This window comes from Buteo buteo, chromosome 13 (genome assembly GCF_964188355.1).
Source record: "Buteo buteo chromosome 13, bButBut1.hap1.1, whole genome shotgun sequence".
NCBI lineage: Eukaryota > Metazoa > Chordata > Aves > Accipitriformes > Accipitridae > Buteo > Buteo buteo.
The window spans coordinates 25,686,541-25,701,769 of record NC_134183.1 but is presented as its reverse complement, the minus strand read 5'-3'; the positions used below and the strand labels follow the sequence as shown (position 1 = coordinate 25,701,769).

At 38.4% G+C, this 15,229-nt stretch overlaps 1 protein-coding gene across 4 annotated transcripts in view; it reads left to right on the top strand.

Moving 5' to 3' along the window:
* The window catches only part of ADAMTSL3 (ADAMTS like 3), a 189,098-nt gene that overhangs the window by 135,198 nt on the left and 38,671 nt on the right, over positions 1-15,229 (top strand). For all 4 annotated transcript variants that reach the window (XR_012652786.1, XR_012652785.1, XM_075045138.1 and 1 more), the window contains exons 14-16: positions 864-1,011; positions 2,382-2,466; positions 9,189-9,475. Coding sequence is in view for 2 of the 4 variants with exons in the window: in XM_075045138.1 (XP_074901239.1) it covers positions 864-1,011; positions 2,382-2,466; positions 9,189-9,475 (520 nt within the window). In the remaining 2 variants the exon portion in view is untranslated. The remainder of the gene's footprint in view (positions 1-863; positions 1,012-2,381; positions 2,467-9,188; positions 9,476-15,229) is intronic.

Below are 15,229 nucleotides of genomic sequence, written 5' to 3'. Positions count from 1 at the left end.
AAGTTGAAAAGTAATTTGGACCTTTATTCTTGTTTTCTAAAGAAAGCCTCTAGTCTTGTGTTACCATGTATTTGTGAGCACAGGCGTATTAGAAAAATAAGCCCTGCAAGCGTAATTCATAGTACTAGGAGAAGTTTGCGCTAAGTAATTTGGCCTGATGATCAAAATATTAACATGTCTGTGTGGAGAAAATTGCATATAGAATTATTTATGCCTGTGGAATTCCTGCTTTACACAGAGGAGGAATTAGAGCCAGAGGTCAGGCCCCTTCGCAATCAGGTCATCTCTCAGTTCTTGATAAATGTAATATTTCACTGCATGTAATAGCTAAAGGCAAGTCTGTCTAGGGGCTGACATGTCTGCAAGGGTGATTTTCCAGCATTCTTACCTTCCATTATAGTAACAAGAACATAAAGCCAACTTATTTTGGCTGTAGTTATCTGATACAGTCAGATAGCTCAACACTTCTATAATTCCATAGTTCTTCCAAATGACATCACTGATATACAGTGAAGAAACTGTTCTTGCAGCACGTCTGACCCAGCTTTAACTGAAAATGACCACTGTGAGAGAGCATATTCTCAGTATATAGCCACCTCTGTTCCAGACTGTTGCCAATCAGATAAGCTTTACAGAACCCCGAGAAGTCACTTGCGTTCCCAAAACTTAGACATTTTTTCCAGCATCAACTTTTTCTTTATTCACCTAGCAATGCAGGGACAAATTCATACGTCTCTGATACCTGATTGATTGTAGAAAAACTTTAGTGAACACCTCATCAGTACTTCTAACTTGCTTTTTAACAGTATTTGTAAATATAATAAAAAAGAAACAGCGTGAGATGGTTGCATTGTCTCCTGCAGTGCACAGTGACCTGTGGCCGAGGCTTGCGTTACCGAGTAGTGCTGTGTATTGACCACCGTGGGCAGCATGTCGGTGGCTGTAATCCACAACTTAAACTACATATAAAAGAAGAGTGCATCGTGCCAATACCGTGTTACAAGCCAAAAGGTAACTGGAATTTTGTCTGGGTCTGTTATTGTTTTACATTTTTGTTACGAGAATTAAAAGCCCCTGGTAACCTTTTTCAGAAATGCCAGAAGCTGGAATTTACTAGGACTTATTTCAGTCTTGGCAGAAACAAGCATTTTAATTATTGGTGCTAGGAAAAGTGCCCTGCTGATATTTTTTGCTGATAATGTGGCCAGACTGTCATGAGGTGAACATGCTAACTAAATCTATACAGCCTGGTCAAACTGGGAAAACCAGAATTAATGAGTTCAACATGGGGAGGAGGAGTTGTTCAGTAATACTGGAAATGGTAATGATATTCCATATGTATCATCTGTCTTGTTTGCATCTCATTAAATGTGTCAACATTCTCAGTGGGCCTCGTCAGTTCATTAAGTTATAATCAAACGGGTTTCCTTCTCTATTCTCCATTTCTGCATTTTTAGAAGGTCTATAGCAATGATGTAAATTGGCAAGTATTCTCTAAAAGAGCTGGTAAGGCATAAAACAATAAAACAGTGCATGGGAAGTCAAAAGAAAAAACAAAGATGAGGGGAAAAAACAGTATATCTTGTCCCTTGCTTACTTCTGTCCCTCTGGGCCCAGACCTTCACAACTCACCATAAAGATTTACATAGACAAAGTGAAACCTATGTGTAGACAACCCTATGTTTCTCTTCAGGATGTTTTCAGACTCCAGAGAATTCTTCAAGCAGAAAACTATTCAGGGTTAAACCATGAAGTAGAAACTAGCACTGAAATTTTAAGAACCTTCTTCTGGGGTTTTACTTAAGTTTGGAGGTGCAGATCTTCAATTGGCTTACAGTACTCCTAGGAAAAAGCAACACAGAAGTGTAGGATGTATAGACAGATAAAAGAAGCTAGTGTTGTTTTTTAAATTAATTTCCAATTTTGGGAGAGCTGGATAGCTCAGCAAAAAAACATTTTCTGTGAAAGTTTTCTAATGAAGCCAGTCTATCTGGAGAGCAATGTACATTTGCTATGCTCTGGCTTCTTTTTCAGCTATAAACTTAAGTTATGACGATAATCCATTACACTGAAGTATAAGCTACAATCTAATAGAAATTGCCTGCATTTGGGGAAGATGTGGGAAAGAAGTAAAAGATTAAACAGGAATGGAAATTGGATTACTGGTACCCTCTCAGTAAAAAGGGGTGTCAGAATGGTGCTCAAACATGATGAAGAAATTTTCTAGGAAATTATGTTTTATTTACCAGTATATCTTTATTCAAAAGCATTAGATCAATAGGCAATGTAAAGTGTGAAGTGCTAAGGTGAATAATGCTAGCATCTATCTATTGCTTTGGTTTTGGAGGAATTACTTAATGTTTGGGTTTTTTCTCTTCCAGAAAAAAATCCTGTGGAAGCAAAATTGCCATGGTTTAAACAGGCACATGAAATGGAGGAGACCAGAACAGTCTCAGAAGAGCCAACGTACGTACATTGTCTTTTACAGTGAAGAAACATTTCCGGCATATTTTGCATATCATCTGGAATGACTCTTGCTATGCAGTTTGCTTTGACAGTTGGTCCTCCTTGGGAGATGAGTTGTGTTGTGAGCTGTTCCTAATTTTATGTCTAAATAGTTTTGCTTCTGGAGCTCCTGTTCTGGATGACACAGAGCTACGCTATTATAATATCCCTATATCATTCAAGCAATGCAAAGGGATCTTAATTTAGCCTAATTAAGCCCTAATTAATGCATGTGGAAGCATTTCAGCAGATGGAAATTAAATAAACTCAGTTTTATCCCAGTCATTGCTGTTACCTCAAGAATGTAGTGGTTGTATTAAAAATTAAGAGGTACTTTGTAGGGTTGCCAGGATTTCCTTGGAGGGTGAGACCAATGCGTAAAGAAAGTGAGAAAAACCTACTGATCTCTGAGCTTAGCTGAATCTATGGGGATCAGTTGTGATATTTTACACGTGTGTATGTGTGAAATAACATCTGGATTTTGTGAGTCCCCTTAAAAGCTGATGGGGGTAAGCCTTGCAACATTTAAGTCCTGGGGAAGAAAGCATAACTTAAATCCAGCTACACTTGTTCCCGTCCCTTGTATGTTAGGGCATCCACACAACTGCTTACTTATAGGCATGATACATACACAGGGGATATATGTATCTAATATATTCAATATATAGTATATAACTTTCTAGAAAGTAGTAACTTTCTATAAGGTTTTCACGAGAGGTTTTGAACAGTATTTTGTTGTGCTTTGCCAAGTTCTGCACTCATTTGTAGTAGTGTTAGTTTAAAATAATTCAGATGAGCTTACTGAAGTTGCTTTGGATTTATATTGCTCTGAGAGTGGTGTGTGCCCTATAACTTATTTCTCTTCCTCCATCTAGCTATTCCTGATTTTTGGCACACATGCACTAACAGGTGTGATCATGAGTAATAAAATCTTTACACCTGCACTGACTCACAGAAGAAACCTCTTGCCAAACAGGTGTTTGCATAGTTATGGTGACTGTGCTTTAAACTTTTCCCTACTCTAGCGTCTGAAGTCAAGTGTCAACCTACTGTGAGCAGTTATTTCACTGTCCAAATTGGTGGCCCTGAATTCAGGCATGGTAGTAGCAAAGATATAAAACTAAAGTGTGATTGTCGAAGGGGGTGATGCAATCAAATGTGCCTGTTGAATGTCAGCATATCAGAATGAAGGTATATGAGGCCACCTCTGAAGAGGATTCAGCATGAAGCTATAAGGAAAATGATCTCAAGCATTACAAACTCATGCTGTGGCAACCGTGAGCTAATGCAGTCTCTAGGTTTTTAGGATCCTTCAGCAGCAGTCTGACAGAACAAGCAGGGAGGACTGGCAGGGACATAGCATGCTGGTTCAGAGTATATTTAGAATATAATAGAGCTGAGCCGGAAACTTTGTAATGGGTTCCCTTGTACCTTGTCCTCACAAAGAAAGCAGTTATTCATGCCTTCCTAGACATGACTGATGTATTCCACTGCAGCCTCACAGTGTGAATGCCGCCATGTGTTTGAGTTCTCAGTGCATGTCGTGTCACAGCTGTGCAGTTTTGCAGTTTCCTGGATCTCTTTTTCTTCTTCACTTACTCTGAAGACCTAGATTTTCTCCATCTTTCATTCATGATCTTCATCCTGTTCTGAGAATCTTTCCTTCGCATCTTCCAGAAGCATCTTCACCTAAGTCTGAAAGGTTTCTCCAGCCACTTCTTGCTGATGACTCTTCTCTGCCATCCTTCTCTTTACTGAGGTCTTGCTGAGGTGCTGTGCTTTCCTAGGCTGGGTACTTTGGGCTCTCCTGGGACCCAGCTCTAACGCTGCAGTCAGATTCCCCTTTAGTTTCCTTTTACCCGTCTTCTGCTGCCACCTGCTCTTACTTTATTCTTCTAAGGAAGCTGGCAGGTAAGGAGAAATGAGAAATAACTGATCCCTGACTTCATCCCTTTGTGCAGATTGCCTGTTGGTCATGTGGACAGTGGTTTGCAAACAGAGCAATTTCTCACTAGGCGCTTCAAATCTCATGCCCGAACTGCTCCTGTCTTTTCCAGCTGGAGTGAGATTTCTGGGTCAGGGTTTAGGATTTAAAAAGAAACTGTAACAATAGGTTGTTGCTTCTCCCAGAGTAAATTATAACAAGATTTCCCTCTGGTTGGGATCTGGTTTACTTTGTTTTCTTTAATTTACACGTGGCGCAGTGATAACTCATAGCCCACCTCTGTCTAGCATGAGGCTTATGATTTCCTTGGTAAAATGCCATCGCTTTTAATTTTAGTTAGTCTCTTGTCATCCAAACTTAAACTGCAATATTAAGTCTCAACTTCTACTCCATCCTTTTATTACAACTGTCTTTCTATGCTTTCGTGTGATATTTTAGTTGATAATGAATAAGAGAATAAATGCAGCTGTGTTTTAGAACCCACAAATGGTGGATATGCCAAAAGTAGCTTGTGGAAGATAAATACTTCTGCTGCTGTGGTCTACCATGGCTGGTGTCCTGAATTTACATAGAGGGGGGAATGTTCAAAAGCTGCTTTTTTTTATTATTAGCAAAATAAAAAATGACTGCCCTTAAAGTGAGGCCAAGAAAAATGTAAGTCTGACCTTTTTAGTTTTTAGTTTTGGAATGTGATGACAGTTGATACCAATCATTATTTTAAACGTTCTTCCCTCGAGCCTTCTTAGTTACAGTGGGATTCGCAGAGAAGCTCCAGCAAGGTTTTTGCATCCTTTTTATTAATCGTAAGTTAAAGAAATAGACACGTCAGCTGCCTTTCCCTGTCATGGCTTAGAACAAAATTAAATGCTTTCAAAAGCTGATATATTTTTTCGGCAACCTGAGCTAAAAAGTAATCACTAGGTTTGTGGAGTTGCAGTCGCTGAATGTGAAATGCGGTGTCTCTCATAAAGGTTGCTGCTCATTGCGTTTGAGTCATTTTCACAGAAATGACCCCATTGTGCCTTTGGTGATAGAGAATTACACGTTTTTCACAGCTGCCTCTCTGAAAAGGGCTAGTGATTTTTTCCAACACTTTACACTCCAAGTTGATAAAACCTGGCGGTGCAGCTCTGCTTAGAGCAGGCAAGGGTGGTGCTTCAGGGGAGGGGGAGGGTGCCAGCCAGCACCGTGGAAGTTCTGCCCCAGTAACCAGCCAACATTTTAGATGCTTCTGCAAACTTTTATCCAGGCCCCTTGGCGCAGTAGGGTTGGACGGGAAATATCACAAGAGCAGCCTTTTTTTCAGGATTTAGGCATTTCCTGTCTTAACTGAAAGCAAGAACTGCAGGCATGAGGAAGCTGAAAAAGAATATTAAGAGACACCATGTCATTTTCCAGGTCATCCTGCACTGGCTTTTTCGGAGTGTGCCAGGTGAATGGACATGTCCGTTAGTGTTAGACTAATAGCACTGCAGCATGGACATAGTCACCACTGCATCTGTAGTATGTACATCATTTATACCTGTGCAGATGATTATAGGAGCATGTGATTTCTACATTGCACTGGGAAGAATGACTGTACAAAAAGGCTGATTGTGAAAATTGTGCCTGCTCGGCTTTGCATTTTTCCATTCTTTTCTTCTTTTAATCAGAAGAGGAGTCTCATCTACAAACTTAGTTAAAGAACTCAGAAAATTTTCAGAGTTACCACCATCTTATCTGTTCCATTATAAATTCCTGATGATCTGCAAGGCATCATAATACAAGTGCTTAGGTGCTTCTTAATCCTGACTTGAGTTCACTTTGAGTGTATGCCCATCAAAGGCAGAGTGAATTTGCTTCAGGGAAGTGATGTGTCCAAAGCATTGCCACATGTGTGCTGTGAATGCCACTGTGTAAAAAATACATCACTTCTGAGGTTGATGGAGTTTGCTTTAATGATCTGTCACAGGCTTTGGTTGTGCTTATGTTAAATAAAAAATAAAAATTAAAAAATCATTTGCCTGAACTCAAAATTCAGATACAGTGCCAAACTCTAGAGCTTCCTCACTGTCCAGTCAGTTCCTTGCTCTAATTTTGTATTAGCAGTCTCCATTGGCTTCTGCTGAAGGTACTTACAGTGGACTTCAATTCGGTCATCCTTAGAAAAGTTCTATAATTTAGGATTTTAATACCTAAATAGTCATGTGACTAGTTTAGCAAATGCCAAGGTAGAATAAAAAGTATTTCGGGTGGCTTTTTTTTTAATTTTGCACTTCACTAAAAAATACCAGACACTAATATTCAACAGGAAAACCTCAATTATAATATAGGCTTGCTAGAAGTCAAAGAAAAAATGCTTAGAATTTTCTGAGTTTCTTTATAAATCAATTGGTTGCTGAGTGAAAGGACTGCTGTGGTTCAGAATTTCCTTTCATTTATATAGGATTTCAAAAGAATGCATCGTACATTATTTTTTGATTGTATTCAACTAACAGTGTACAAAACTAACACTAATTTCTGGTATGTTGCTTTCATACTTTTACCAAAAAAGTTATTTGCTTTCAGACTGCAAACTGTTAGGTGTGGTCAGAACACCAACCAACTATTTTAAACTATAAATGTCCATCAATTTTATTTTTTAAATTAGGTACATAACTACAAATGGACTTATATGAGGGTTTTTACACAGAAAGGAAAGTCATAATTTAGTTAAGCCTATGCACAATGGCCTTGGTCCAATAAAGCACTTAAGCACAAGTTTAACTCTGAACACATTATAGTCATATTGACTTCAAAGGACTACTAATGTGCTTAAAGTAGGCACATGCTTAAGCATTTTGTTGGATGAGGGTGATTTTTATCCATGGCCACCCTCAGTAGTTTGCATGGCTGTCTTTGAAAAGACTGTAAGATCTGATGTTTCAGGGTTAAGCTGATTTTTATCTGCTGTCATAAGAGAAAGCCTTCCCTTGCAGCTTTTCCCACAGATGTTCAGTTAGAATTTGTTATCAAAAGCATCTGGACATTGACCTCTACCAGCTGTGCCATTGGACTCTGTGGGTTGTTAGGTTGCACCAGTAGGGCATTTACACAGATGTTATCACTGTAGGACATAGCTATCTACCATTTTGATAATACTCTTCCAATAAAAATCAGTCTGGTCATCTACTTCAAAGGTAGTCAGACTTGTGATGTGATGAGCACTTGCAGTTTTCCCTGGTTTCAGGACGAGCTGGGGATACCGCACCATTTACTGAAGTCTGTCAAGGACCAGTAAGCTCTAACTAAAGTTTTGAGGCTCTGTTCAAGGATTTGAAGTGGCGGGCTTTGACATCTTTATTTATCTTCATGGTAGAGTTGTAAAGGTATTTCACCAATATGTCCTTAAAGAATAACCAGTTACCTTGTAACCTTTATTGGCAATGGGAGTAGTCTCCTCCACAGCAGACAGTCTGTCTTGAGGTCGATCCCAAGCACTGCTTGGGTGACTACCCCAAGGGCTGGGTTAGAGTACCCTTATGAGTTACCCACTCATCTGTTCTCCTTTCTTCTATTTGATTCTTCCTCTGTATATACTGGCAAGAAGTTATTGGCTCAAGATGATAAACTGTCCACAGAATCAACCACGCTGTGTTGACATTTTTCTATGCTTACTGTGTATGCAGAGTGTAAATACTGATTTTTGTCTTGCACAACTGTTCTTATACTTGTAAGGGCAGCTTTCCTGCAGCAAAGAGAAAGATAATTCTTAATCAAAGATAAGGAGAAAATCTTTGAATCCTAATTTGGATTTTTCCTTCCAAATATGTTTTTAGTATTGGTCAAATGTATCTCCCTTTTGTGTTTTGATCATCAGCTGCATTTGGACATTTAAAAAAGAGCAACTGCAACCCTTTGAAAGAATGTCCTATGAAATTCTATATTTGACTTCTCATAAATTGTACCGTAGAACCGATGACTTCATTGATGAAATTCAGCCCCTTGAGTCTAGTGCCATTGCTATCAGATATTAATGTGACCCTCGAAGTCAGAGAATATTATAGACTGAAACCTCCTTTTATTCAGTAAATTCATGATCTGTAAAATAAGATTTTACTATAGTTCATCAGGAGTATAAATGCTTTCTAACAAAAAATGATAGATTATAGACTGAGCTGCTTAGACCTCTTTACTGAAGATGAGAGGCTTCTTTCAAGATTAAATCTGAACAACAGCCTGCGGTGGTGTGCTTTGGAGATTAGCTAGGTATGAAAAGTGCTTTTTTTCTGCCTGGTTGCAGATTATTAGTGTGACATAAGGTGATGGCCTTTCTCAGATTTAAACAAACTGCAAATATACTTTTGGCATATGCCTAAGTTTGCATACCTGGGGAGCTATTTTATATTCTATAGATATGTCTTCATGCAGTTTCTCCTTTTTTTCCACTGAAGGATTTTGAGAAAAGATTTAGGTGATGTCCTTTTTCCCCCCAAAAGGATACAACTTTCCCTATTCCTCATGATTCTTTCTGATCTTTTCTTACATCTTTTTTTTTTTTTTTTTTGTGAATTTTGAGAAATGGTCTGAGATGGAGGGCAAGTGAAAGACTTAAGACGCTTGATTATGCACTCTATTTAAGCATCAAATAATATTATGTATTGTCTGCTTTGTGTATAAACATACATTTATGTGTTTTAGCTATGTTTTAACTGTGCACACAGACACAATTATATGGAATAAAATGACAGTGTTTTTACTGCGCTGTGATTATTTGCAGGTTTATTCCTGAACCCTGGTCTCCATGCAGTGCCACGTGTGGCAATGGCATACAGGTGCGAGATGTGAAATGCCGAATTCTTCTCGTGTTTACTCAGACTGAGGTTGAACTGCCTGAGGAGGAATGTGAAGATGTGAAGCCACCAACAGAACGAGTCTGTCACCAGGCATCCTGTGACAGTGATCCTGTCCCCTATACACCAGAATTTTCACATGCTGAAGATGGCAGTGTGATTTATGACTGGGAATACATTGGTTTTACTCCTTGTTCAGCCACATGTCTTGGAGGTACCTTTATTTATTTATTCATTCACTAATCTTGAGTTGTAAGAATTTGGCATTGTTTGACATTGTTGGGTCTTCTGTTAGTGTTACCCTAAATTAACTATGTTGATCTGTAGGGAAACATGCAGCTTCAAGTTTTAACTTATTTCTAGGTTATCCAGAGTATTTCAAACTACTTTGTTTCCTTTATATCCTGTGTTCAAACACCAACTTTATTTGGTTAAGTAAGGTGCGAGAAGTCGTTGATACAGCAACTTGCTTTAGTCTTGTTGCTGCAGGAGTCTCGGCTGCCAGGTGGCACCAACATGTTTAATGCATTGGTGATGGGCATGTTTAGATGACCTGTCTTTTCCTAAGAACTGAAAGTGTATAGTTTCAGACTTAAAATGCCCATGTTAATTATTCCTTATCTTCCAAAATGCTGCCATTTTCTGCAGTACAGTAGGGATACAAAGTTGTAATTAGGGAGACTTGCTTTCAGTCTGACCAGCATGAAGATCAAACGGGAGTTTGTTTAGGTCTTGGTACAGTATATCACTCTATAGGAACTCTGTGCCATACATCTGTCTGCAAGTAGTTAGGCACATTCCTTTTTGGATGTAATCGAATCTCCCTGTCGTCTTAAGTACATGTTACTAGACAAGGTTGCTAGTGTTGCTACTACATACTGTACTTTGGGACTGAACACAAGTGAGTTATGAAGTGTTAAGTGGAGGCAGTGGAATTGTGAACACACCTATATATGACAGGACTGATGACATCAGTGGGAAGTGAAGACAGTTGTACCCATAGAAGAAATAAAAAATGTAGAAAAGGGGAGAACAGAAACAATTGGAAGCAGAGAGCCAGTCTAGAGCTCACGGAAAGCAGCCTCCTTTGTACTGTTCACCAGTTCAAACCTCAAAGACAGAAGCTGGGAGGGATGCCTCAGAATGCTATCAGCAGGATGGTAAGTGACTGATAAGTGCCTCCTTTTATCATTTACTACTGCTGTTTACTGATGGGGTTGACCCATAGCAACAGCAGCACATGTCATCACAAAAGCTGATGCATCCCATTCCCTCCACTACCTTCAGTGGGCGTTATGACTGGCAAGGTAGAAGAGGCTATAGTCCAAGTACGTATGGATAAAAGCGTGATGGTAGTGACAGCTATTGTGACTGAGTGTCTCTGTTTCTTCATTTTAATGAGGGAATCGTTTTCAAAAGTAAGGAAATTATACTCTAAAGCAGAAACAAGGCTTTCATTGCTACTAAATTTGTACTTCTCTTTTTCATATCTCAACTGATTTTTGTAATGTACAATCATTTCATTGACATCTTAAATACACTTTACTACTGCTTTTTAGTCAACATCTTTGTCAGAGCTGTTCTAAAACTCCGAAGTTTTTTAATTTTGAGGACATCAGTAGACATCTAGGCTGAAATAATCTCTAGTCTTTGCCTGCTCTTGCACATGTGCACATTTGCATTGCCTGCATCTTCACATGTGAGTTTGTCCATGCCAAAACATTCACATAAAAACTTGCACTCGAAGTGCAAGCTGACAGTAATTTAAGGAGCCTGTAGTGAAGACAGTAGTTCCATTTGCCGGCATGAAGGAACTTCAAAATGACCGATGAGCAGAATCCCGTGCTCAGCTTAATTTTGTTCCTGAGGGAGCTGAATGTGAATTCTGTTGTTGACTTCTGGCGCTTTCATGAATTTGTGAGGTTGCCTAACCCGGAATTGTTCTAGTTCATAGTAGTTCATAATGTTCATAGTAATCCAACCATTTGTCTGACACACAGTAGAAATGATCCATCTGAAGAAGTTTAAAAGAAAACAGTTTGTGTTCTTGAGGCTTCTGTGGTATCACTGGTACTATGTCTAGACATTTTTCTTATGTGATGCTCCTGGGAAATGTGGGAATTTGTCAGGATATTTTATCAATGAACAGCTCAGAAGTCCCTGTGCTGTTATGCTAGTTAGGTAGCAGTGCTTTTTCCTTCTATCAGTTCTGGTCGTCTTGCTGCCTTGGCAAAGGCTTTCAAACAGACCAAAAATTACCTGCCGATAAATAGTTTTAAGGGAACCAGACATCTCTTCTGTTTCCAACTTACTGCAATGTACTAACTAATGATCTCACTGTCTACTATTTTTCCATTGTGTAGTTCAAAGGAGTTGATCCATTTCTGCTAAGTTTTATGTTCAAATCTCATTTCAATTAGATGAACTCTTCAGTTACAAGAAATAAATGTTGTCTGAGTTTGGAATATCCCAGTGTAATGTAAATTATATTAGGTACTTTTTCTCTAGTATGTATGTATCTAGCAGTGGCTATTAAAATAAATTCCTGTGGATTTTCAGTATCCTTGGAACTCCCCACCCCCATTTCTTAGTGCTTGACTCTGAATGAGGGAAAAGTCTGCAGGGTCTATGTAGGCTGCAAGCTTTATAGCCACTGTTTGAGCAAGGACTGAATCTCTGTTTCAGTGCTTGTCCCTTGCACCTTTTTTTTTTTTTTTTTTTAAATCCTCATACAGACTAGACTTTTAATTCAAACTCTCCTCTGGTCCCTCTCCAAAGCAGACGTAAAAATACAGATGGAAACATTGCTTTTTGAAGTATTAGAATTACAGAGATAGAGTGATCTGCAAGGCATTATCAAACATCATCTTTACTTTCCAGTTCGTCATATTCAGCAGGTTCTAGAGCATTAGTAACATGAGTCTTTGGTGGTGTTGTGTGCTTTCTGCACCAGATCTGTGTGGCTTGTCACACAGCTTATTGAGTGCTGTACAACTTGCTGCTTTTGTGGACTGCTACGTTGTGTTATGCCTGCTAGCATAATTAATACTTCTTTCATCAATCTTTCCATGAGTGCAAATAAAAGTTGTCCAGGCCAGTTTGTCATGAGGCAGATGTCACCTTTAACATCCATAGGAAATTCTGTAACCATCCTGAAAGCTAAGATCCATTTTGTCTTCAGTGCCTGAAGAAATCCCAAATTGAAAATAAGCCAACCGTGTGCTTGGGGATCTCAGGATTTGCCCTCAGCTTCCCAGAATGTTTTTTTCTTTTTTTTTTTTTTTCCCAAATCTGAAGAACTGTGGCCCTGATGCAAAAGCCCCCAGTATAAGCAGAAGTTTAATTTTCATAGTATTGTTCATGAGAAGTAAAAGTCGTAATCAGAATAAAGAGTAGGCCTGAGGAGAAGAAATGTTTTTCTTGTAATTTGTAGTATTTCTTTAGTGTTGTCAATCATTTAACTGCTCTAAAATATTTTAAAATTATGTTTTCCATTTAAAAAAAAATAACTGAACATTTCCTGGGTCCCTGTTCGAAAATACCTTTAATTGCAAGAGACAATTTTGGTAGTTCAATGTAATTATTATTATTATTTATATTCCATATGCTTCAAAAATTATGATTCAAGCCCCCTAAAGTCATTACATCAGCTTAAAAATAATGAGATTAAACAATAAATACATATGCACTTCCTGTTGTTTCCTCTATAGTCTGTGGCTTTGGAAGCTTTAGGGTGCAATCAGGTTGTGTTTTCAGGCTTTTGTCTGGATCATAATGGCTAAAAGTTTACTATTTTATTTGTAAGAAACCTGAGATTCTTAGAAAATCAATGGATTCTAGCCAAATTTAAGGGCTCTTAAGAAAAACAATGACCATTCTGAGAGTCACATACAAAGTTGAGAGCACTTGCAAGAGTGTTGTAGGCAATTTGATAACTGGTTACTCCTATCACTAGTTTCATTATCTGCAGACACTGTTTACTCCTTTACAGAAGGACTATAAATAACATTGCCAGTTTTGATAGATTTGCAGAGAGGCTCAAGCATATGTAGGACTTGGCATTTCTCCTGAGTTATTTTCAGCTGATAGTACATATTTTTAAGCAGTCACCAAACTGACACTATCTGATAGAAATAAATGAGTGTCCTTCCTCTTCCAGTTATAGAGAACAGATCCACCCTCTTACCATTTGCACAGCAACTTTCCACCCCCATTTTCTTTGTACTCTAAAAAAGGCAGAAACAAAAAATCTGGGCTTTCTTCAAGCATTCTGATCTTTTAACACAGCTTCGTGCACTGTGTATTTCACTGCACAGAAAAGCTTGTAAAAGAATGTAAATGTATGTGGTTTGGATGCTGGGTTAAAATAGAAAATATTCTATTTCACTGAATAGTAGGATAATTACTACAATAGTGCATCAGATTACTGTAAAAATACTTAATGCTCCCTGCTGCATACATAATGTTTTAGTTAAATTATCTACTATGTTTATATTATAAGCCAAGAAAGTCATACATATAAAACTTCGTTTGTTTGAATAATAGATTTTTCCATCTTCCAATCGACATTGAACAAGAAATGTATCAGTGACTGAAGTTCCCAACTAATGGAAAATTACAGTTTGGGGTGAGAAATCTGATTAATTGTCAAGTCATATTGACAGTTAAGTTCAAACAAACGCTGCATCAATTAAGTGTAGTTATTTACTGAATAGAGTCCTCCAGCTGAGACCCAAGGAACAGGAAGGGAGCGCGTGGTATATTTTTAACAACTCTTTAATATCTGTTTTGTATTTACGGCATCAAAACAGGGTGCCATTTTTCTTTCAATAAGGCTCCTGTGGGGAGGAATCACTACTGCAGTTTGCACCCTGTAGTTAAGTCAAATGAAAGATACACTGCATATCGGGATTTTCTTCTGGTAACACAATTAAAACTAGGTAGGTCATGCTGCAAGGCAGAAGTGGCTTAATGAACTCCAGGTGGCAACTTGCAGGCAAAACCCGTCACCTGGTGTGACATGCTTTTTGTTCATTTGGCTGGCCAATTTAGTTTTTGTAACGCGGGGATAAAAAGTTCCCATGGGATTATTGCCGATTTAGATGGTCTGAAAGGAATCTCATTTCATTCCCCTCCTTCATGTGAGAAATTAAGAAGATATTACTCCTTGCAACCTGTTCCAGAGCAGCATCACCTCTGAGTGTGGCTTTCCCATAGGAACACAGTGAGGTCAGTGAAATTGAAGGTTGGTAGCATAGGGTAGATTTTGACCTAAAATAGAGATTAAATGGATGCTTGATATGCTTGTCTGGTAATGTCATTCTGTTTCTGCCAGAACACATTTTTTAAATCTTTATTTCTCTCCTGTAGACAGTCAGATGTGCATTTCCTATGTAAAGGGACAGGGAAGCTGCTCCTCTTAAACAAACACATGGTTGTTAGTCTGGAATAAAATAGTAGAGTTCTAGAAACCATGTTTATTTACTGGTTTGTCTTTCTTGGGGCATTTCAATGTCTGCCTTATAGTAATGGTACTAGCTGTTAAATATTTCTTTTCAGTCCTGCTAGTAAAATAGATTTTACTCAATGCGTGTGTTCTATATTAATGTAATTATCAATACTTTGATATAAGAGACTGAATAAGTTGTCAATCATATCTAAGGTCAGGTCTTCTGTTCTATACAAATTCATCACTTTGTCGATGTAGTAAAAAAATTTATATAACAAGGTCTTTCTGAACTGAAAACGAGTCCCAGCGGGGATCTAGGGGTGTACCAGAGAGCCTGAGAGAAATTGGAATCTACATTATTGTGAAAATCACTGCCGGTCTACTGCTGAAGTGTCTGAAATAGTTGGACTGGTTCAGGTGTCGCAAAGAGGGATTGCGGCCTGGGATGGCTGATACGCTGGACTACATCAGAATTGTTTATGGATGGAACAAACAGCGTTGTTTTTTGAGAAGAATGAC